Here is a 25253-nt window from a genome sequence, read left to right as displayed (position 1 = left end):
TCTTCCTGAACAATTTAGGAGAAAATTACAAATATCTATATATCTGTGTGATTTATATATATATATAATTATATATAAACATAAAATATTCGGCTGCGCTGATGGTTATAAAGTATATCTCTTAGAAGATGATGGAGTGCTAATTTTTACTTGATGGAACCCATTTTAACCAATGTCTGTGAATCTTGTAATCTTGTTTCCCTTTAGAATTTTATTACTCTGAATATGGAAATATACTTAGAAGATAAGTGGGAATGAAAATTAAATAAAATTTTCATATTACTTGTACATGCATATAACCTGCTGCTGAATCAGTATTTCTGTAAAAATACTCCTGGATTATGTGCGTGACACAACAGAAATTTAGAATGTGTTATAGGCAAATGTTCAAAACAACATTGAACTATTTAAATGTCAACTAAATCTAAGAATCTATGGCCTTACTCTTCTGTCTAATTTTGAAAATATCCCTGTCTGGCCTATCAAACAAAGTTAATGTAAAAGTCATCTTTCCCTCAAGAATTAGGAAATTATTTTAAGTTTAATTGTGTGTTGCACATCCTGTGTTGCAGAGGCAGTTATTAGTACAGTAAGGTCTTGCTTTATTAATGATATCCTGAAGATGACGTACTACCCTACTGAATCATTACTTGCCACAGCATAGATAAAGAAAGCTGTAGCCTAGCTACGGCTTTAGGTAGCTTTGTCTTTAGCTTTAGGAATGTGTTGAATCATCCTGACTATAATTATTGTAAAATCAGACCATACCCTTGCATGAGATAGAGGCTGCCAATTTTATTACAGCTGATGAAAACTTATCACTTATCTGAAACACGAACTGTGCAAAGTAATCTCTGTTCTTGCTAACATTCCGTGTAATATTGCACATCAACCTGGAGTACATGCTAATACAGTGTGGAGAGAGAGAGAATAAATACATGGAACGTTTCCTATTGTAGTCTAGGAAATTGCTGCAGTTGGCCCTTCTCTTTTTAGGTGAGGTGTGTGTGTGGTGGTGGTTCTGCCCGTTCCTACTGGCTCATCCTTCCTGGAGATGAAAGCAGTAGCAGCAACAAGATGGGACTTCCAACTAGTCTTTTGTCATTGTTCTCCATTTCACACTGACAACTGCTATGATGGTTGTGCTGGCTCAAGCTTCCTGACAGTTTGCCCCAGGTCTGGAATAACTTAGGTCTGAAGCCTGCTCCTCTCATCGTATGTCACTTGGCCAGCTTACATCTCCAAGCCTATTTCACCTGTAGAAGCTATGCTGTATCTCTCTATATCATTCCAGGAGCTCCACTTATGTAGCTACGTCTTCACATTTCCAGCTCCTACAGCCTCTTTCCTTTTTCCTCTTTCTCATGTACATAATTCCCTCTTCCTAGTGTAAACCTGTTTTTTCTTTTTTTCTTTTCTGTCCTGGTCATCCACAACCATGTAGTTTATTGTTCTTTCCAGAGCTCCTTCTGCCCTGATTATGTCTTTCCTTCTCAAGTCCTTCAACCTCAGAGTCTTGCAAGGGTCCAGATGTGACAGATGCAAGGACTGGAAGAAAGTAGCCTTGGGGAGGTAATGGCCATGAGGAGGAATTGAAGAGAGCAGTATCACTAAAGCTCACTCCCAGAAGGTTGGGATTTCTCCTTCAGTATGAAAAATAAACATCTTTAAATGCAGTAGCAGTTATGAAGTCTTGTCAGTTTAAACTCTGCTTTTAATGTAGAGGATTACTTCAGAAATGAAAAATTCAATAGTATAATGCTGAAGAAAATTATAAAAATTACATGGATGCTGGGGAACAAATAGTCATTATTGAGTGCCAGAGCAGAGAGAGGTGTAAGAAAGAAATCTTGGCTGGTAAATCTTTAGAAACAACTGTGTTGGTAAGAAGCTGGGTAAGAAGCTACCCTGAGTTGCTACATGTTTATAGTGAGATGAAGAATAATGAATGCAGTGAAAATGTATTTGTACGCTAGCATTGTGTATACTGCTGTACTTATTTTTTCCTCTATCTTTCTTTAACTGTAGGAATAGCTGCATGTCTTAATACCATGCTGTTTGTTTAATTTGAAAACCTTAAATTGCAACAGTGGTTGAAAGTAATGTGTTGTGTGTGTGTGTGTGTGTATATATACACATATTGTGTATGTGTATATATGCCCACACATACATAAACTTATTCTCACTATACCTATCCATCTGTCATATAGAATAGAATTGTTTTCTAGAATAGAATAGTGTTTTCTTCAGGTCTTTCCTTATATTCTACAGAACAGTATTTTTGTTGTGAATTTGTGTTATTTCATCAACATTACACAAAGGAAACCAGGGCAAGAATGTATCAAGCATCTCTTGAATGGAACATGGGTATTCCAAAGCTTACAAAAAGGTCATTTTAGAGCTATACTTGTGAGGCTGTGCCAAATTTAAAATATTGGTTGAAGAAAAACACTAGAAGAAAGCTGTAAACTGTACAAAATCATAACAGACTAAAACTCATGTAAGGAAGAAGTTTTTCTGCATAGCATGCTTACTAGCAGGTTTTTGTTTATATTTGTACTGCTTGTGCCAAACCACTTCCCAGTTGTCACCAAGTTTAGATTAGTAGAGTTATTTAGGATTTGATTATATACAGAACCCTTAGGACTGGATCCAAAATAGTGCAACTTAGGTACTGAAGTCTGGGAGAGGAAACCACAAAAGACATGTCTAGCTCTTGCAGCTTGAGGTATGATTAAAGTTTACACAATTAAATTACTTGCAGAACTTTAGGCTTTATACTGCTTGCTTTGAAGTTCTATGATCTTGATTTAATTGAGCATATTAATGCTTATTAAAAATCTCATCGTATTCTTGTTTCCTTAACAAAGACTCTTGGCACCAAATTGTCCTCAATTGTTCAAGGACATGCCATATGTTGATGATAGAAAGCTCATCTGTCTTTGTATACAGGTTCTTCTAGCAGTAATGAAATGAATTGAGTATCCTTTCTAAAGGATTTTAAGCCTGTGTCATAAATATCACCTTCCAAACCCACCAGAACTCCAATTTGAGTATTACATTCTTTATGACCTTCTTTTGCACCACTTGCACTTTTGTTCTGCGTTCACTTAACACTCTTCCACGATTGCAATGTTATCATCTTGTCACGTCCTTATTACTAGCTGACTGAGAGAGACACAATATTTGCATGCATGCCTGTTCTGAATGACTCGTGTTGGCTGGCTAATGGTTTTCAAAACAAAGTCACTTAATGGCTGTTCTGGTTTGAATTTTTGTATGCTAATTACTCATTTACACATCTTGTGGAAATATATTTATCACTAGACTTTTATTTCTCTGTCAGATTGGATTTAAACAGTGGAGCAGGTTAAAAATTTCTGGGTAGAAATCAGCAAGACTGTACAGCTACTCAATTTCCTAATGAAATGATGTTTATGCTAATTACACAGTCTTTGGAGATGTGGTGATGATATTGCTGTAGATTCATGAAATAGCTTAGTTTTCAGATCGTTTCCTCAGGAAATGGCAGGTGGAGGTTCACTGCTCTCCTCAGCCTGAGGATACTGATGGAAATCATCCACTTATCACTGAAGTGAACCTTCACTCTTCCCTTAACCTATGTCATGGCACACAGGGCAGGCTTCAGAGAGAGAGAGTGAGAGGGAGCAAGAGAAATCGTGGTGTAGCACGGAGGAAACAACATCCACCTAGGACGGGGGTGTTCTGTTTTCCTGACCCTACTCTCAAAACTGCTTATGACACTTTTTTTTAGTGCAGGTTGTTACTAGACCCTACTGGTGCCATTAAGCTCCCTTTTGAAGCAATGAGCAAATGTTGCTATTCTGGCTGTAGTAATTTCACCACACTTTGACAAATAGTCATTAGAGGTCTTATACCAATCCTGACAAGGTGAACGTCCTAAGCTGATAATAATGTATTTGCATTGCCTTAACTTCTTGTTTTTCAAATAGTGATTTACAACTTAATTTTGTTTTGATGCATAAGATCACCTAAAGAAAATTGATTACTGATGATTACCAAATTATTATTTGACTTTGCATGGTTCCTGTTGGAGCCATGAATGTTTTGCTTTGCATACTAATGTTTAAGTCATGTAGTAAAATAAATTGACTGAAATATCAAAGTTGTGTTTCTGTTTCTCAGTTTGGAAACCACTGAGATACAAAAATGGGTGTCAACTTGAGATCAGACTATGCAGATTCAGAACTTTAGTGTTAACAACACAGTTGTACTGCTGCAAAATATACTTTTTGAACAGGAGTCCATTATCACCAATGGCAAATATTTTGAGGGTATTGTGTTCTACCAGGAAGCACAGAGGTTACATTCATTTTCAGAGAAATAGCAAGGTTTTTGGTTTTCTCTCCAGGACCTTTTGTTTAAAAATACATTGGTCTATTCACTAGGAAATGTATATGATGTAAAATGTAATAGGAAACTCAGAAATTATATAGTATTTGAACAGTCAGCTACTTTTTTCCTAGCTGTGGTGACAAACCTGTCTGAAGGTATGCATTTGCCTGGAAGGTGTGGAGTACTTTCTGAGACAGCTATTGATTGATGCCTTTAGCATAAGCCGGCCAGACTGTTTGGATGATATTCATGGTATTTATATGTAATCAGTGAATGAGATAGGGATTCTATTGAACTGTGTCCTTTTAGGGGAAGCAACAAATATGGACTGCAGAGTGTGTTAGCATATCCTACTACTTTGTATTTTAGAATAGATTCTCATAAATTAACAGACTATAAAAACATGAAGGGATAAATAACATTTCAGCTTGCTATCCCAACTAGTATACTTTTTACAGCAATATTCAGTAGCAATTGTAATTTGAAGCTACAAGTATGGCTTTAGATTGGAAAAGTGTTACTGACAAAACGTCAGGGCAAGGATGGAACAAAGGATTTATATTAATATTTGATCACATATATTACTGTTCATGCTTCATAAAGTAAAGGAGTGTTGCTGGAGGTAAATATGTACTTATCTAGGGAGTGTTTTTCATTAGACTCTGTGATGACTGCTGACTGAAGAAAGAGATAGTGAATAATATCCAAAGCACATAAAATAAGGGTGCTCTGTAACTTAATGAACACCATCCTTTGGGAAAATATTGTCTTTTTCTTTTGTAATTGTTCTTTTTACAGAATACATATACAGAGCTAATGTGAGAATGTGTAGGCTTTGTCTTTGTTAGAAAATCAGTGGCACAGTGTAGTTTATTTCATCTGTTAGAACAGGCTGTGGTAATCCTTAGTTTAGGAAGTGAAAGCTCCTATAGTCTTTTTAGTTCTGAGTGCCCCACTTTGTCTTGCCATTTGGGGAAATTTCTTGACAAAGTACTGGAGCACATTCCACCCATACGCCAGTTTTCGTAAGGAATAGAAGATTCCTGGCAGTCGAGAACTGATTGCGGGAAATGGCCTTGAGGTTTCTGTGATGTATTCAGCCAAATCAAGAATGTGAATGGTGGGGAAAGGAAAGGAGGAGTTCAAACTCTTTATATTTAGTTCCCTGGAGAAAGAAGTTTGTAGCCAGCAAAAAGGTCAAGGTTTGCCAATGTGGATGTTAAAAAAATCAGAGGTTTAAAGATAGCCTAGATTTAGTTATTTAAAGGTATGAAGCCAAAACTGGTCCTGGTATGAATGAGTGCAATTACTACTGAAGTCAGTGGAAAGTGTGCCCACTTATGCCAGGGATAAACATGGCTTATAGTTAAATGTTGGACTACTTTGGCTGTATAATGTAGTTAGACTTTGTAAAGATAGTTGATTCCTTAAGGTTTTCTATTTTTACCTCTTTTCAGATTCTAAATGTTATTTTCATCTATGTGAGGAACAAGAAAAGTAACTTTAAACTAGAATTTGCTGAAAATATTCCCTGCTGGTATTATATATTCATTTTCTGCTTTAATGTGAACAAATTTTAATTGATCATTCATTCTATGAAAGCTACAGTCTTCTAATTAATCATTGGAATATATGATTTGCTAATGAATGGCCATGGGCCATTTCACATTTGTATAACTGATCAATATTTTGCCCATGTCTATGAGAAGGTGTAAAATTAGTTTGTTTTGATGACATGAAACTTTCTTGACATGCTGTTGGGCGATGTTCATGCCTGGTATGGTTTGCTATCCCTTAGTAATAAGAAGGTCTTGAATGAAGATAGAAAGTACAATTTGAAACTTCCTTTAAGGATCTGGGAAAGTATTGAGGTCTTACTGCTTTTAAAGGATTTTTGTGGTGGCAACCTCAACCTTTTTCTGAAGACCTTCTTAATAACTGAGGGTCATAACAATTGTTTTCTACTGCAAGGAAAGTGAAGTGAAGTTAAACTAGTACATATTACAGGGAGAGGCTTTTGGAGTAAAGTTTTTTGTAGGGTCAACTGAAAACTGAAGAATAGAAAAAATATAGAATAGGTCCAGGAAGTTTGTGTAAACTGAATCTTGCCATCTTTACAAAGCCAAATAATGCTCCTGAAGTTCTGATAAAATATTGTTAGAAGTAGATGAATGCAGTAACCCAATGGAGTTGAGACTGCCATAGGTCCCTTCCCCTGGGTCCAACCAGCAGTGAGGCTGAACTTCTGTTCCCAGTTGGCACATATATACATGTACACAGGTCAACACAGACAACAACACTCAGCACTCATACAAACATGGGCATCACTGGCAGCCTCATCATATTTCCCTCTTTGGATGATTTGGATGAAAGTCCTTTAGTGGGAAGATTTGCTTAGGCAGAGCCTGTCCAGTAGCTGGCCCTGGATCTCTGCTGTCTCCAGCTGCTGGCACCTGGGTAAGCAAACTCCTGAGACCTGTAGCCCTACCCCAGCTGCTGGTGTAGACCAGCACCCTTGCACACACTTAGGATTAATCCAGGAATGAGATTTAGACTTTAGATGCTGTTCATCTGATGGCTGGTCCTGGATCTTTGCTCTTCCGAGTTGTCTCATTCAGCTCTACCCCCCTCCTCACCCCCCTCCACAGGTGGGTGGGTTCCTCAGTCGACCCCCTCACTATATGGTCTCTCTGGCAGTTGGCCTGGGCCTTCTGGTAGCCAGCTCTTCCAGGTTCTTCACTCTCTGAGACACACACACTTACTTGGCTACCAAACCACTTCACCTGCTCACTGACCAGCTTAAAGTTTGCTAGGGATCACGTGCTGGCTTATGTACTGTTTCTTGCTTCAGTTGCTTACACCTCAGATCCTCAGTCTCCTATTACCTGTTGTCCAACTCTACTGCTGGCATTTAATTTCCCTCACTCCAGTCTCTCTAGTAGCTGGCACTCAGACCAACAGGCCACCTGACCTGTGGTCCCCCACCAGTTGCTGGTACCCAGACCCTCAACCACTCCAGTACACACAGGCCCATAAAGTCTTGTGCAATCACAAAATGTTATTCTCTTGAATACCACAGTTAACCCCGTACCCATAGGCATCTATCCCTGTCAGTCTGTTTGGTAACCCAGAGAGCCTTTCCCTTTGACTAATTTCAGTGGGTGTCACTCCTGTCTCAAAGGGCTTGTGGCTATCCTGGGACAGCCCTGAGAGAAGGCGAGGCAATGCTGCATTTCTGTGACAGCATTGAGAGGGATCCTCCACATGCCAGTGGTCCTCTGTGCTCTTTTGTATGTGTGCAGAAAAACTTTTACTCGCACAGTCTAACAAACTATATATTGTTTATTCTTGAATGGACTAAATATTTAGCGTCACAAGAAGAGTTATTTGAAAATAATTTTAATATTTCAGGGGTCAGCATTCAGCACTCAGCAACCTGAAGCTTACAATCTTTTTGTGACCACGGCTGTAGGTGATGGCATCAAGCTCTGGGATTTACGAACTCTCAGGTAAGGCTGAATTAGGTACCCTGGAATAAAAAGGCATGCTTTGTCTCTATTCAGAGTTGTCATACTTCCTGTGGTATACTATTAGAAAATAGTGTGTGGAATCAGATCTGCAGTCAGGCCTTTAAAAAAGTATTATGCATATTATTAAGGGATATTGGGCTAACTGGAATTTACTTATTTTAACAGACCAAACATAATGTTGAGTATATTTTTACCCTTTGGTTCCTCAGTTGCAGTTACTTATGTGAAAACCATTAAATAGTCAAGATTTATCACCCATGTCTTACCCACCTTACAGAGATCTAATTGTATATATAAAATAGTATATTGATGCTAATGGTATTTCCAAAACAGCATGTCATTACTGCTAAAGGAGGTAAAATTTATGATCCAGCTTTTAAAATACAAATGCAATTGTAACAGCATTATTATAAATCACTTATACAGTTCTATAAATACGCATAATATTCTATGATAAACTCAGAACAAGATGCTGCACTTTTCGCTGTTGTACTTGGGAAATGTATGGGACAGAGGGAGAGAGTGGCAGGGAGGGAACACCGCACAGGAAAGGAAATACTTAGGGCAATCTCTTTTGTGCAGGTTTTTGTGCAGGAATTATATTTAAAAGAAAAACGATTTGGATGGGAAAGATGCTTAAGTCTTGAAGAATAATTTAATATTTGCCTTGTGCATAAGTAAACGTACTTACTGAAGAATTTTTTTTTACTTTTTTCTTTTTTTTTCTGATACTGATTTTTCTGTTTAGAAATACATAATGGTTGTTTCAATTATTTCCAAATTTCTGTGGTAAGAATACATTAAACCTATAGGGGGCACATATGTTCTTGCCAAAAGCATTGCTGTTATTACCTGTACTGAATGTCAGAAAGTAATGAAACTAGAGACTGCTGAGGTTGGAATCCGTTACCTTCTTATGTTTTTCTAATAAGCTGTTCAAACCGTGTTGCTAGAAGAGTAATGAAAAAGTAGAGAGTTTTTCACAGATCACTTATCTGTCTCTTCATTTCTAAATACTTATATAAGTAGAGCAGGTGAATGGTAAAATAGTTAAAGTGTAAAATCTGTGCAATCAATTAAATGAATATGTCCTGGGAAGAGGGGAATAATTTATGTATGTTCTTGCTCCATATTTAATTTGGCAAAGTCAGTGTATTCTAGTGTCTGCTGAGTTCTGCTAGCCAAACTTCAAAAAATTTATTCAAGTCCTTAATTATCCATATTTTCAGGGTGCGCAATAGGTATTGTGTAAATATGTATGCTTGTTTCACACTACACAGCAATCAATGACAGTAACCATTGTAGAGGAAAAAATAGAGCAAATAAATCACCATTTTGCTATTGTTTGTAACTTTTTTTTTGTGAATAAAAACCACAAATTTTTAAAAATGAAATTTTCCCTCATTCCTCTGGCCAGAGGTTAAATCTTCTGTATTTTAAAATCTACTCTTCAGTTCTCATAAGGAAGAAAATTGTTCACTTTTTCCTAATGTGTTCACCAGGTGTTTTTTACATAAATAATTTTGAAATGGTTGAGTTTGGAAAGCTCTATCTGAACTTGGAACAAGTCTTCACCAGAGTGCTAGGTGTACTATACAGTTACACAGATTGAAAACTTTTGTTTTTTTTGTTCATAGGTCTTGTCCAATCAAATCCAGTTCATTCCTTGTACTTAGAGGAGAGATTAGTTCCTAAACAATCTTATGATGGGCCAGTTCCTTTAATCTCTTGAAGTTGCTGATTTGTAAAGGTGGTGCATCTGCCATTACTGTATTTTGAATGGTCCGCTGGAAAGATCTCTCTTTTTCTACTTTTTTTTTTTTGGGGGTGGGGGTGGGGAGTGGGGGTGGGGAAGTTGACAGAATAAGTTTTTTTTTAATTTTATTTTTTTTAAGTGAAATCATTTTCCAGTGTTTTGAAATATAGCAAAGGTAAGTCAACCTTCTGATTTGTACTGTTTGCAGAGTTGTGGATAGTAACATTAACTGCAAGATCTCAGCTTTTATTGTCTGTTTATTTTGTTCAAAGTATTTGCCTCAGGCATCCACAGTGAAAAGTGTTTTTCTTTTGTTTAACCTGCTTATTGCCCTTAATGAATTTTATCCACTGATACTATGTTTAGTGACACTATAAAGTGAAAAATGCTGATGAACTGGGAAAACTTGAGAGCATGGTGCTCTGGAAAGCTGCAGTTGAAATCATGAGAAATCATTTTCAAAGATTCTGCACAATTTCTTCCTTAGTTGTTTCTTTTGTTCAATTTCTTTAATGATGATTCATTTTTTTTTCATTCTTCTGACTTGCATTGTTTTTATCATTATTAACTGAGGAATCACATCAGAATGCTCAGGTTCTTTTTTGGTCCTTGCTTAGAGTATATCTTCAGACACTTTATCCTGGCCTGCAGCTTTATAGGCTTTGAACAGTGTTTCTTTTTTTTTTTCTTCCTTTTTTTTTTCCCCTCTGAGTTTCACAAGACTTTTTCCATTCAGTCTGTATTATCATACTCTGTTTTTTTTTCCTTTCTCCCCAGTGAAAATTCATTTATGTATGTTTTCTCTTGTTCTTGAAGTTGGTGAAAGTGTTTTTGCACCTTCCACTTTCATCATCCTTGGTGGATAAAGCTGTAAATCCATCTGCATCTTTCACTATGGATGGTTTGGAGGCATTCCAGGGCTACTTCAGAGAGTGCCAGGAAGTCTTATGGGTTCCTCTGAAGGTGGTACAAGAAAAGACATTTAAACTTCTGATGTTGTCAGCCAACCTCACACAGCCAGGTCATCTTGCCAATAAATGAGGGAATCTTGGATCCTATTAGTGACTTTTGGACTTACTCAGACTCCTGCTTCATTTACTTTGAAATGCATGGATTTTTAAAGTTTCATCTGAAGATTTTGAATATTTGTATACTTCTCCTGCATTCTTCTCTTCATTATAAATGTAGCTAAGAAAAACTTCAGACAGTCTACAAAGCAGCATAAAGAACTAAGGAGGTTAGATCTTTTTGGAAGAAGAAAACTCTGGCTACTATTCTTTCAGGTTACAATAATGAATTAACAGGCTTTGTGAATGCATACATTGGGGTAAGATAATGACCTTTGATCATCTTCCAAGACACTGTGAAGACATTGTGAAGAGCATTTTAAGTCTGTCTTGTCTAAAAAGAATGGCTAGTTGGAGGACAAGTGAAAATATTATCTATGGTCCAAGTTGCAAGCAGTGAGCACAGAAATTAAATTGAGGTTCAGTGGGAATCTAACTGAGAAGAATATTAGTTACCAGCTTCAGGGTTCCCAAGAAAGTGTCAGACTAACAGTTAATAATCAGGAGGTACCAACAACATTTGATGCATGCTTACAGTTTTTGAAAGATTTTGTGTTCTTTATGATGAAACATTGTAACTCCTAATTGCCCATAAAAATATAGAAACTTTACCATTTTATCTCTTTTACAGTTTTATCTCCTCCTATCTCTCTGGTGAATGTATTTGAGACATCACCCCCCCCCCCCCCCCCCCCCCCCCCAGATGTCAAGAGTAGCACTGATTCATAGGAATCTGTTCCTGTTGCCTCTACCATTTAATGTTCATCTTTTGATGAAAAAAAATGGTTGGTCCAAGTATAGACTAAGTCTCCTTATCCACCAGTCCTGCCTGCTTTCAGTAACTATGTTCATGAAGACATAGGGTAGTGAGAGACAGATTTACTTCTGTAACCCGCTGCTCTAAAATTAATGCATAGAAAGAGCATAGAAACCTAATTAGGGAAAATTCCATTCCCTTACACAATAAAACCATGACAACCCCAAATGGTAGACTAGACTAAATACCAGCTGCTTTATTATGTTTGTCCTTTAAATTTCACATGACAGTTCTTCTGTCTTACCAGTCTGCATCACTTCATTTTTTTTTTGTTTCCTCCAACTTGCAGATTAGATAATTGTGATTTATAACATCCAGAATAAAGGAAGTTTTTTTCCATTCATGATACTAGGGGAAACCATGAATTCAAAGTGTTGCCCTCTGCAGTTTATCAAATGTTTAGAATATTGACTAAACACTTATGCTACAACTAAGTTTGTTTGCCAGCAAAGTTACATGAATACCCTTATCTTCATGATTGGCTGATATTGAGAAAAATCATCTGTCCAGATTTCGGCAGCAATTTGCTGTTTCCCTTGTATGTCACATTCCAAGCAATCACATTCATAAGAGAAGTTCCAGAATGTGAAATAGTGAAAGCTTTTCTTCTTCAAGGTGAATTTCTTCCTTCTTGCTCATCAGTAAAATGTGGCTAAAGTCACGGTGTTATACAACTTCATCCTTCTTTATGACACTAATTGCATGGCCTGGCTTTGTCTCAGATTTTCAGATGTAGCTTAACTTGAGCTACAGACTGCACTGTCAGGGCCCTGAGTGTACCACTGGGCCCTAACTGCCCTGAACAGCCTTGGGCCCCCACCTACACACTCTGCACCTTGCTCCAGGTGCTCCTTTTAAATGTAGGCTTGGGCATTCAGTCTGCCAGAAGCATATTGTAATTACACTTGTCTCAAGTTATGCCTCCAGCCTTGTTTTCTGCATGGACTTTAGACCTACCTTGTAGGTAGTGTAGGTAACTTGCCTTGAGTTCTGTTTGCAGCCCAGTCTTCAGGAAGTACCTTGGGCACATGTTACAGTCTTGCCTCCATCTTCATCCCCTGCTGTTCCTGACTGGACTCCGTGGATGGACCCTAGACCTGGTTCATCACCTCTCCTTTTCTGGGACTGACAATGGACCTTGTTATCAGGTCAATACAATATCTGTTCAGAAGTTTTTCCGATCTCTAGCTGACCAGGAAGACACAGTTTCTATAAATTTCTGAGGAAAAAGCCCTTCAGAAAGGACAAAAAGCAGGACCCAGGGAACTACAGGCTGGTCAGCCTCACCTCAAGCCCCAGGAAGGTGGTGGAACAACTAATTCTGGAAAACATTTCCATAAGCATGAAGGACAAGAGTCATCAGGAGTGGTCACCATGGATTCACCAGAAGAAGTGATGCTTGACCAACTTAATAAACTTCTGTGTTGAAATGACTGGCATGGTAGACAAGGGGAAAGCAATGGATATAGTCTACATGGACTTCAGTAAGGTTTTTGACGCTGTCTCCTGTGAGATTGTCACAGGGAAGCTGATAAGGTATGGGATGGGTGAGCACACAGTGAGGGGGTTGAAAACTGGCTGAACAGCCAGGCCCAGAGGGCAGTGATCAGTGGCCCAAGGCCTAGTTGGAGGCCAGTAACCAGTGGAGTACTCCAGGGGGCAGTACTGGGTCCCATCCTATGCAACGTCTGTTTTAATAATCTGGATGATGGAGCAGGGTGCACCCTCAGCAAGATTGCAGACAACACAAAACTGGGAAGAGTGACTGAAATGCCAGAGGTCTCCTGACAGGCTGGAGAAATGGACTGGCAAGAAGATCAAGAAATTCAACAAGAGGGAGAGCAGAGTCCTGCACATGAGGAGGAACAGCCTCAGGCACAAATATATGCTGGGGGGCGCCTGGCTGGAAAGCAGTTTGGCAGAAAAGGACTTGGAGATCCTGGTGGACCGCAAGCTGAATGTCAGCCAGCAATGTGCCCTTGGAGCAGAGAAGGTTAATGTTGTTGTGAGCTGCATCAGGAAGAGTGTTGCTAGCAGGCTGGGGTAGGTGATCCTTCACCTCTACTCAGCCATGGTGAGGCTATACCTGGAGAACTGTGTCCAGTTCTGGTCTCAGTATTACAAGAAAAATATGGAGCTACTAGGCAGAATCCATCACAGTGCCACAAAAATGCTGAAGGGACTTGGGCATCTCTTCTATGAGAAAAGGTTGGGAGAGTTGGGACTATTCAGCCCAGAGAAGACAAGGATCCAGGGGGTAGAGGGAGAGGAATCTCATCAGTGTTTGTAAATACATTGAGAGGCTGTAAAGAGGGTAGACCCAGTTTCTTTTCAGTGGCGTCCCATGACAGGACGAGAAGTGATATACACAAACTGAAACACAGAATGTTCCCTCTAAAAACAGTTTTTTTTTTTTTTTTTTTTTTTTCTTTTACTGTACAGGTGACTGAGCACTGTCACAGGTTGCCCAGAGAGCCTGTGGAGTTTCTGTCTTTGGAGATACTCAAAGGCCATCTGAGCATGTTCCTGGACAACTGTCTCTAGATGATCCTGCTTGAGCAGGGGCTTGGACCTGGTGACCTCTGGTGGTCCTGTCCAGCATCAACCATTCTGTGCTTCTGTGAAACTAGCACTTGCTGTTCTCTACTTGTTACAGAGATACAGAGATAGAGAATTTGCTGGGACAGCTGTTGTGATATGTAATAAGAAAACAAGATGGAAAAGGACAGTTAAAACCAGGAATTAAATTGCAAGGGAGGAGTGGGACAGTGGTCATGTTCTGTCAGATGTGCTTGTTTTATATGCAGAGGTGAGGAGAACTGGGAAAAGTTACCACAGCCCCATATTATTGCCATTTAATATATATTTTTGGTCTTTTTAGAGCACTGGGCTGCTACTATGTTATGTTTGGGGAGGCAGATGTGACAGCTGCTAAATTACCTTTTCTGCTACTGAGATTGTCAGGGGTAAGATGTTGTGAGGAGCCCCCAGCCAGTATCACCTTTGGTGGCAGCAGCAGCATGCCTCTGGCTCACTCTGAGGAGTTGAGGAATACAAGTTCAGCTGCTCTAACTGTGTTTGCTGCTGAAACAGCCATTCCTCATCTCTTTCTGGAAAAAAGCAGTGTATGCTTATTGGACCACAGTGAAGAGTTTGGAAGAATATTGGATTGTTTGGACATACTGACTTTCTTCTGTGGTTTAATCAAATTCACGATAATGCTTTGAAGGAAGATCCGAGAGAAAAATCAGTTTCACCCTCTTTCAGCCTCTGAAAAGATTTGCCAATTCTTTATACAAGACAGCTTTTGACATTAAGGTAGTATCTCCAGCTAGTATTATGATCTTGTGCAACTAGATAATAAGCTCCCCTGGCAATGTACTTTAGTAGAATTCCTGCAGCCACATGGAACTCATCTGATACATTTTCTAACAATTACACTTTGAGAGCATTAGGGTCAGACATGCAGTTTGAATGAGTTACCTTCAATTTTCAGAGACTTCAGTTTCTGTCTTTACTGTGAACTAACTGCTTTACTGTGAACTAACTGCTTGATGTCATCCTGAGCAAGATATATGTATATACATACCCAGAATTTGATTACTTCTTGGTCTCTGGTCAACCTGAGGATCCCATGATGTTTCATCTTTTTTTCTTTTTCTCCCAGAGATTTGAGTTATCTTGTTACCTGAGGATATCAAAGGAGAAATGGATAAGCAGTGGCTGGAGTTCCTCCAAGTTTGGGATTGGGGATACATCAAAATATACGGGTTGGGGAATGTGTGGTCCTTGCTGGATTCTGTTGGTGAAAGCATCCTGAGCTCCTTTGTGAAGGGTTCAGTGTGTGTTTTAAATGAAACCCACATGTACAGAACATCTGAGGTAGCTACTACTCCTGTCAAGTTATACTTAGATTTTCATAGTCTCAGTGGATTGATCTGCTAGTATTGAAAGGTCTCTGAGCAAATACCAGAGCACTGGGACAAAGTGATAAAGTAAAAGGCAAGGTGGTTAAAAAAAGAAAAAAAAACTTTGGTCTGCTGTCAATTTTTAGTGCAGCAAGAAGAATGAAATACTCATTCGTGACAGTATTCCCTGATTTATAAAGACGTGTCTTATTCTGGTATCATTCTCTTACAAAGACAGAAACACCACATTATGTTTTATTCCCCCTAATATTCTACAAGTCGTTTGTGACATAAAAAGATACATATTTTGGAAAGTAGACTAAAAGCTGTACATTGGAAAACATAGGGAAAACTTGGCTGTTTGCTGTCCCTTGCAATTACCAGATGTTTGCCATGGTAACTCCTGAAAAGTTCTGACCAAAGATTTATTCTTAGGAGGCTGGACAGCATGCCAGCTGGCCAGGGAAAACCTGCAATATCCAAAATAAGTTTGATCACCACCTGTTGCTACTTAACAGAACAGGAGGGGAAAAAAAAAGCTGAAATAAAAGAACTCCTAGAATAAGCTAAAATTATATGCATTATATCTATTTATTCTAAGATTTCTTTTCACTTCTTTTCATCACTGTGGTACCTGGAGATATCTGGAGTTAATAGGCAGTATATCACAGTTTCTGCTAGATTCTGTGGAAAATTTAACTAGAATTATTATTATTATTATTTTTTTTGAAATGTCTTAGAGCCCAATTTTGAGTGGGCAGGATAGTAATAGAACATACATCCTGATTATAATGGCAATTCTGAGTAGGAAAACAACTAAGAAAGTGGATTCCAGAATGTTAGTTATTACTGTGGCTGTACTAGCAAGGTGGCAAGCGGTACTGTCCTATGACTCAGCCTTTGTTTTACATTGCTGTCGTGTAGCATAGAAAAGATCTGTGGAAGCCCTGTAATTGTGTAAGTTCTTATGCATCCATTCGTAGGTAGAGTAATTGAGTTATTAGTCATAGCTGCAAAGAAGTTGTTGTCACTGATTTACTAGGAGACTTTTCTGTGAGAAAGAGACAGTTCATTAGGGAAATTAACATTTACAGGCCCTGAGAATGAGAGCTTAAACACTAGGAGTTAGTCTTCATAGCTAGTGGTCTACCTAAAAAAGAATGGTGATTCCAAAGGCATATTCAGGAGTGACAGAGAATATATGAATATAATTTATTTGCCTCTTTGAAAGTGTAATTTACACATGTATTCTGTGACTTGTTCTCCATTACATAACCTTTGGATTTATGTGTGCTAGAATGCTGTGTTTGAGAGGAGACTGAAACAATTGCTACTGTCCTTTGCTGACAACAGGAAACTTGAGTAGAGGCAGGTTATTCAATGGCATTGATTAGTTATTGAAAGTCTATGGACTTTGACCCAAGACCTATGGTGGAAACTGAAGTAGAAGAACGTTTTTATATATTAGTCACAGTAATTGGCTGTCTCTATAATTTACTTTTTTTTTTTAACTGCAGTGTTCTCTTAAACTGGATTGTTTACAAGATTATTATGGTAGAATTTGCCTGAAGTGAAAAGTCTGGTTACTCTATACTCAAAATGTCCATTGAAATCAGTAGTTTTGTTATACAGAGATTCAGCCAAATATGCGCTGAGAGTTAGGTTCCATAAAATGATGCATTTAAATGCATTCAAAATTGTCCTTTTTATGGTTTGCTAAGTGATAGCCATTGGATCAGTCTCAGAGTGATATTTTTGTTTAAGTATGGCTGTTTCACCTGGGTGAGCAAGATCAACTTGGCATTCAGACATACATGTGTGTGTAAAAAAAAAAAAAAAAAAAAAGAACAACAACGTGGTATAAAAATTTAGACATTTCTGCACGCAAGTTCAGTCAATTGAATTAACACAGTGTCCATGATTTCACTGGCCAGGGAAAAGTGTATATCACAGGTGTTGGCAGTTTTTACTCTTTCAAATTTGTTCCTGGACTTAGCATACATGAAAAGAAGAATATATGACAGCTGTATAATGGCAAAGCTTTTGTTTTGTAAGAAGAAAGGCAGTGTGATAACATTCATAATAAAGGCAGAAGAAAAATGCAGATTGTTTTGAAATGACACCTTCTTGGGGGTATTAAAAAGATTTGAAATGAGGCACACATTTACAGATGATCATTCTGAATGTGATAGAAACTCTAAGTTGTACATGTATTAAATGACTTTTAACATTGAAACAACTCTAAATCAGACTTTTTTTCCCTTTTTTTGTTATGACTAAAAAACTATCACAGTTCTTTACAACCAGGGATTTTTTTAAAATGGATAGTAGTCTTCATCTCATTTGAAAAATGTTTTTAAATGGCCCAAGTGTGCTTAGCTATCAAAAACTTACTCCACGTTGCTAGTAATGCTGCTTTGCAGTATTAACATTAAAAATGGGAAACTAATTCCTTGTGTTAAATTTAAATGTATTCCTTCCTTTAGACTGAATTAACACAGATAAGTAAGAAGCTATCTACAGTTGTACTGTATATAGATTTATGACTTTGGAGTGTCATTTGTATGCTGCCATTCTTGATTTTATAAGATTCGATAAACGAGTGCATGGAGTAAGAATGCAAATAGAGCAACACAGATTAAATATTCAGATTTGGGTATAAGAAAAGCAAGTAATAATTATTTACATTATGTTTCAACATGCTTCATCTTGATTTGATGGAAATTGCCTGAGGGAGATTTATAAAGCTTCACAGTGTATGCTGGCTTTCACAACACCCTCCCCTTAAAGCAGGGTTGTTTTGGCTTTCCCTGCTGAGATAGCTAACTGGGGGTAGTTTGACAGCATACTTCACAGCTCCTCATTTCTAGATGCTAGTGATGTTTCTACCTTTGTAAACAGAACAAGGCCAAAACATAAGTTGGGCATTATCCTGGAGTATTGTATGTTCATTTTATTTTCAATTTTCACAACATTTTGGGACAGAGTCATTTATAACTTAATTTGTGTGTTTGCCTTAGTTAAGTTTGTAGACTGAGGAAAATGAATAAGGCTTCAGTAGAATTTCAAGAAAATGGTAGTAAAAGAGCTAGGTTGTTTTTGTTATTAATGACTTCCTGAAACTCTTCTGAAGGTGTGAACGTCGATTTGAAGGGCACAGTAGCCGCTGCTACCCATGTGGAATTGCAGTATCTCCTTGTGGGCGGTTTATAGCCAGTGGATCAGAGGACAAGTGTGTAAGTAATGTTTTTATTTTTCTTCAAAACTGTAGGAGCTGCTTGTATTTTACACAGCATAGTCCTTTCATGCATGTTCCTAGGATTCAGCTTAATGTGCAAAACTGAGGAGGATTATACTTTTATATACCTAACTACTATGTAGCAGCCACATCTGATTCCTGTTCTGTAGTTTCTTTGTTTTGCCTGGTTTTGGAAAATCCCCAAACAACAAAAGTTTACCACTTTTAGTCACTTGTTAGGACGTTATTTCTCAAAGCTTTCGTAGTGTTTAACTCTCAATTGCCACATGCCACCAAAGATGATGAGAATGGTATCCCCTGTAGCACAACTTTATGTAGCGCGTGTAGTGTGTATATTATCTGCCCTCTAGGAACTATGCAGCTACTACATGTTAATATATTTAAGCTACCAAATACAGAATGATGAAGCTTTCATTACTGGTTTTGTATGATCCAGTGATGCTACAAAGTGAAAAGGCATCCAGCAGTATTTAGAACATTAAAATTTATGGTGACTTTGAATGCATGTCCTCCCCAGACAAGGTCTCTTCTCACTCACTGTCAACTGTATTTAAATTAGCTACGCTTAGCAAAGAGTCTTAATTAAAAGTGTATTGCTACTTTTTTGAATATGTACCTAATTTTAACTCAGTAAGTCCTGCATTGTTGGCACGATGTTTTCCTTGGTGTTTGTTGAGAGATAGATGCTTGCAAGCTTGTCGTACAGGCCTTTGAAACTGAGCTGCTCTCACTGCATGGGGCTGGGTTACTTGTAAACACATCATTCCAAAACAGTTGGTTAGAAAAACTGTTTAACTTTCTTCTAGGTCTTTCTAGGTGACTCATTAGGACTATGACACAGGGTTTCTGGTCAGCTTCAAATTCAGAGCAAAAGGAATTTACTGTTGTGGCCAGTTTTGAAATACTGGCTCCAATCATGTGTTAAGGTTAGAGATTTTATTGGCAGATTGCTGGAGGTTTGGCAGTAGCTAATGTATTCTTGTCATTTCCAGGATAAAATGTATTCTTCAAGTTTCTGGTAATTTGCATTTGAAAATATAGTTTGCAATACAGTATAGAAGTTTCTTGTGTTGTCCTTTAAACAATGTACCTAATATTGATCCCAGCTCATGACATACAAGGTATAAATATATTTAGTTGAAATTTTAATTAAGGTCATTGATGAATAAAAAAAAATATAAAAAGAGGTATATGTACAAAAAGAGGTGCAGTTGTAAGGCCTTTTCTCTTTTGCGTTAAAGTTTTTGTTTGGAATTACTGTTGATAGAAGAGAGAGGCATGGAGCATGGTTTTGCCAATAGTCCAAATTTTTGGCACATGGTTGCTCATCATAGGAAGCTGAATAGCTGGACGCATCCTGCTCCAGTTGGCATATAGTCCCTGGTGGGCCCAGTGCCAGTCAATACTTTTTAGTGTGGCTCTTGGGTTGGAATTTTGCATAATTTGTATCACATGTCTGTGGAGATCTTTCATTGTTCTTGTTGCCCCCTCAGGAAAACCGAGTCAAGTTTCAGAGTCTGAGAAACTTGCAGAAAACTTTCTACAACCCTACTGTTAGGACAAAATACAGATCTGGGGCATTTTTAGAAGGCCTCTCTTCGAAACATTGACACTGGATATACTTTTGTGTTTCCTTTTGAAAAATAAAATTGAGCATGGCACTGAATCGTCCATTCATATTGTTAAACTAATAACATCCTGAGAGGTGGACTGATGTGCAACTGTAACAGTGTTAGATTATCAAGAAGCCAGATATTTTTGCAGATTATATTCAATGAATGAATGTCCATGGGAATTGATAAAAGTTGCATAAAAATGGAGGAATGTGAATTATATGAGTGAATGTCCATTGGAATTCAAAAAACAGTATACAAATGCATCAGTGTGGATAAAAGGTTATTTGGTTATCTTGTAACTTTCCACTGACCAGTAACTGCATCTTAATCATCTTGGCATTTGATTTATCAAGTGTGATGTTTGCACCCCATGGTTAACAAATATGATTGATTTTAAAGCCAGAAGGGACAGAATTGGAATATGATTGAGAGACATTAATCTTGAACTGCCTTTTATATTTCACAATATGTAACGTGTTTGACAGAGAAGAATATGTGCTGGCTGCATTGATTAACAGCAAAATCAAAACCATATTCTTATAGGGCACAGAATCAGAAAACTAAAATATGTTGTTATAAACAAAGGGTTGCAAATTCTGCCTGCCTTTTACTCCACTTACGAAGTATACAGCCTATTTTATACTACAACAGCTTGGTATAGCTTCTGTTTGGCTGAAGTAACCCCTTGTTTTCATGTGAACTGCTTTTGTGTCTGTTAGTGTGAAAGCTGTACATATTGTAAATCCTGGGTTGTAAGTGTTCCCTTACGTGCCTACTTCCAGTTCTTGAAGAGAACCTTTATCAAGAACTATATAGGAAGTGGCAGTCTGATCAAGGCAGGTACACACCGTATCATGGTTTTGAACCGTGGTTATCTTTTCCATAATTTATACTGATTAGAAAACCTAGAAAGTTAGCGTTTTTTGTATCAGTTCCTCTCTTCATCTTAAATAGCCTAAGTATATAAATGAGGCAGGTTTACTTTTTTGACGTTATTTCTGGCCATTTTACAGGTGGACAGTTTGAGGTTTCTAACTATCAAGCAATAGCGCTAAGGATGTTAGACAAATATTCCAGCTGGGCTGAGATTTCCATTTTCCTGGGCTCTGTAGAAATATGTTTACCTAAATATTTTCTGACTAAAGAAATCTTATTCTGAAAGGATAAAAATATCTGGAGAGTATGAAATACTGATTTTTAAAATAGAAATAGCTAATCCTTTTCCTGTGCTCCATGTAGTTTCTAGCTAACTGTTTTACTTCATGTCTAATTAGGTTCTTCATTTTTGTCTTTGAAGACCTTGAGGCTCTCTGAATAAAGTCCAAGTTTCCAGAAATGAAGTAGGGAATGCAGAAATAGAGATTTGGGTCTTTAATTGTTTTCAGATTCTTGTTTTCTCTCTTTGAACTGTAGATTTAAGGGGCACGTTTTGGCCCCAGTGTTGAAATGCAATTTGCTAGCATAAAATTCTGTGTCCATGTCAAGTCTAAAAGACTGGGCTCACAGTTCTCACTGACTGGCTTATACTGAAAACCCAGAGTTTTTTTGGCATAAGAGGTGGCTACATCAGTAACAAAAATGCAAGGGTATTGTATGAAGTTGTCTTCCATTTTATTTATTCTCTTGGTTAACGTATAGGATTTTGCCTATAGCAATGCCTTTGAAACATTTTCCAAATCCAGGATTAAGTGGATTTTCTCCAAAATGTGAAGGCAGCAAAGCTAGAGAGAGTAGGATTGTTCCCTTCCAGAGGGCGTCAACACTGAAAGGAGAAACAGGAGACACGATACGTTGATTTCATGCTTATACATCAACACTAACCACTTGCAGAATTTCTAAATGTTTACATTTGTGCAAAAATTAGTTTTACAGTGAATTCCCATTATACAAATGATGCTGGATACAGAGATTGGTCATGGGGGCATATCCACAGCATTCTGTAAGCCTGTGAATGGTTGCTTGTTGCAAACCTGGACGTAGTTGTACTTGCTGACTAGGTTGTATTCTACATCTGGCATAACACAAACAGTAGAATTTGTTTGTAGTTGACAGTTCTAAATAGTTACAGAGGTTGTTATTCCACACAGAATTTCAGACCTACTGAGCAATATTCTTTAATGTTTTATTACCAGGTATTTATTTAGCCATAAAATTGACCATTTAAAATCAGACAATCTCTTTATGACTTTCTATATTGGATTAAACTAGTAAATTCTTCGTTAAGGATTAAAAAAAAAATTGCATTATATATCAGAATTCTTAATTTTCATCTGTAATTATATCAATATGTGTAGCTGTTAAAATATTTCTTATTTTGCCACTCTTAAATATATTAAAAATGCAATGCTGCTTTCTGTTAAACTCATCATCTGCTTTACTTGGTTGCATATATTTTGGCTTTGAGAAACCATAATGAAAGGAGCTTTATTATTTGAAATAATTTATTTTTCCCTCCTTACTTTCCCTAGTGCATGAATTCCTTTTATTGGACATCTCACAGTATACTGACATTTTGATAATGTTTTATTCATTGTAGGGAAACACCTTTTTGCTTCAGCAAAGTTTCAAATACTGTTCCTTAAAAACACACAAAAACAAAAAAATACAAAACTTTATGAAAAGAAAACTATTTCAATGTTTGAAACACCTTGTATGAGCTTTAGCAAATCACTCTGTGATGAGAAAAATCTGCTATAGATGTACATATATGGAGGAGATAGGACATGCTAATAGGACAGGCAGAAGAAGACTGGCCTGGCTGAACAGAGGGCTATGATGAGATCAGGAAGAAAAAGAGGGCTTATAACCTTTGAAAGAAGTGGCAGGCCACTCAGGAGGCCTACAAGAATGTTGTGAAGCTGTGCAGGGAGAAAATTATTATATATTATATTTAATATATTAATATTAATATATTATAATATATTATAATATATATTACAGAAAATTATAATATAATATAAATGAATTATAATATAATATGATATTATAATATAAATTAAAATATAAGCCCAACTGGAGCTATATCTGGCTACTGCTGTTAAAGACAATAAAACATGTTTTTATAAATACATAAACAAGAAATTGGATGTGGGGGGAAACATAGTGACAAGAGATGAGGAAAAGGTTGAGGTGCTTAATGCCTTCTTTGTCTCAGTCTTTAGCAGCAAGACCAGCTGTTCTGTAGGTACCCAGTCCCCTGAACTGGTAGACACGGAGAGAGAGCTGAACAAAGCTCCCATAATCCATGAGGAAATGGTTAGTGACCTGGTAAACCACTTAGAGATAAGCAAGTGTATGGGGCCAGATGGGATTCACCTGAGGGTATGGAGGGTGTTGGCAGAAGTGCTCACAAAGTTACTTTCACCATTTATCAGCAGTCCTGACAATTCAGGGAGGTCACAGTCAACTGGTGGTTAGCAAATGTGACACCCATCTATAAGAAGGGCCGGAAGGGGGATCCAGGAAACTACAGGCCTGTCACTCTGACCTCTGTGCCAGGGAAGCCAATGGAACAGATTATCTCGAGTGCTATCACGTAGCAACTACAAGGCAACCAGGTGATCAGGCCCAGTCAGCATGGTTTTATCAAAGGCAGGTTCTGCTTGAAAAAACTTGATCTCCTACCACAAGGTGATGCGCTCAGTAGATGAGGGAAAGGCTGTGGATGTGGTCGACCTAGACTTTACTAAAACTTTTGACACTGTTTCCCATAGCATTCTCCTGAAGAAGCTGGCTGCTCAAGGCTTGTATGGGTGTATGCTGCTTTTGGTTAAAAACTGGGTAGGTGGTTGGGCCCATAGAGTTGTGGTGAATGGAGTTAAATCCAGCTGGAGGCCACTCACTAGTGGTGTCCCCCAGGGCTCAGTGCTGGGGACAGTTCTTTCAATATCTTTGTCAATGATTTGGCTGAGGGGATCGAGTGCATCCTCAGTAAGTTTGCAGATGACACCTAGTTGGGTGCAAGTGTTGATTTGCTCAAGGGTAGAAAGGCTCTGCAGGGCGGTCTGGATAGGCTGAAATGATGAGCTGAGGCCAACTGTATGAAGTTCAACAAGACAAAGTGCCAGTTTGTGAACTTGGGGAACAACAATCCCATGCAATGCTACAGGCTGCAGGAAGAGTGGCTGGAAAGCTGCCTGGTGGAAAGGCACATGGGGGTGGTTGATGGCCATCTGAATATGAGCCAGTAGTGTTCTCAGGTGGCCAAGAAGGCCAACAGCGTCCTGGCCTATAACAGAAATAGCATGGCCAGCCGGACTAGGGAAGAGATTGTTCCCTTGTACTCAGTTCTGCCGAGGCCACATCTCAAATACTGTGTTCAGTTTTGGGACCCTCACTACAAAAAGGATATCCAGGTACTGGTGTGTGCCCAAAGAAGGGCAAAAAAGCTGGTGAAGGGTCTAAAGAACAAGTCTTGTGAGTGTAGTGGGTTTACATAGCAAGGTTTTGGTAGTGGGGGGCCATAGGGGTGGCTTCTGTGAGAAGAATCCAGAAGCCTGCCCCATGTTAGGTAAAGGACCCACCGCTGTCCAGAGCCGAGCCAATAAGCGATGTTGTTTTTGCCTCTGTGAGAGCATATTTAAGAAAGAAAACACCAACAACAAAAACCCCTGGTAGAGAGGGGGTGAGAAACAGCCTTGCAGGCACCAAGGTCAGTGAAGAAGGAGGGCAGGAGGTGCCCCAGGTGCCAGAGCAGAAGTTCCCCTGCAGCCTCTGGAGAGGATCATGGTGAAGCTGGTTGTTCCCCTACAGCCCATGGTGTAAAATGGTGGAGCAAATTTCTATGCTGCAGCCCATTGAGGAGACTGTGGTGGAGCAGGTGGATCTGCCCTGTAGAAGGCTGCGGCCTGTGGAGGACCCCTGCTGGAGTAGATTCTGGGCTGGAGCTGCAGCCCGTGGAGAGGAGCCCACGCAGGAGCAGGG

General features: G+C 38.4%; 1 protein-coding gene across 1 annotated transcript in view; it reads left to right on the top strand.

The window, feature by feature from the left end:
- The window catches only part of WDR27 (WD repeat domain 27), an 83973-nt gene that overhangs the window by 40820 nt on the left and 17900 nt on the right, over positions 1-25253 (top strand). Inside the window, 2 exon segments of the mRNA XM_050709824.1 lie at positions 7789-7886; positions 18589-18691. Coding sequence (XP_050565781.1) covers positions 7789-7886; positions 18589-18691 — 201 coding nt within the window.

The sequence above is a fragment of the Cygnus atratus genome, chromosome 3 (assembly GCF_013377495.2).
Source record: "Cygnus atratus isolate AKBS03 ecotype Queensland, Australia chromosome 3, CAtr_DNAZoo_HiC_assembly, whole genome shotgun sequence".
NCBI classification, from domain to species: Eukaryota; Metazoa; Chordata; class Aves; order Anseriformes; family Anatidae; genus Cygnus; species Cygnus atratus.
This window is presented reverse-complemented; position numbering and strand designations above follow the sequence as displayed.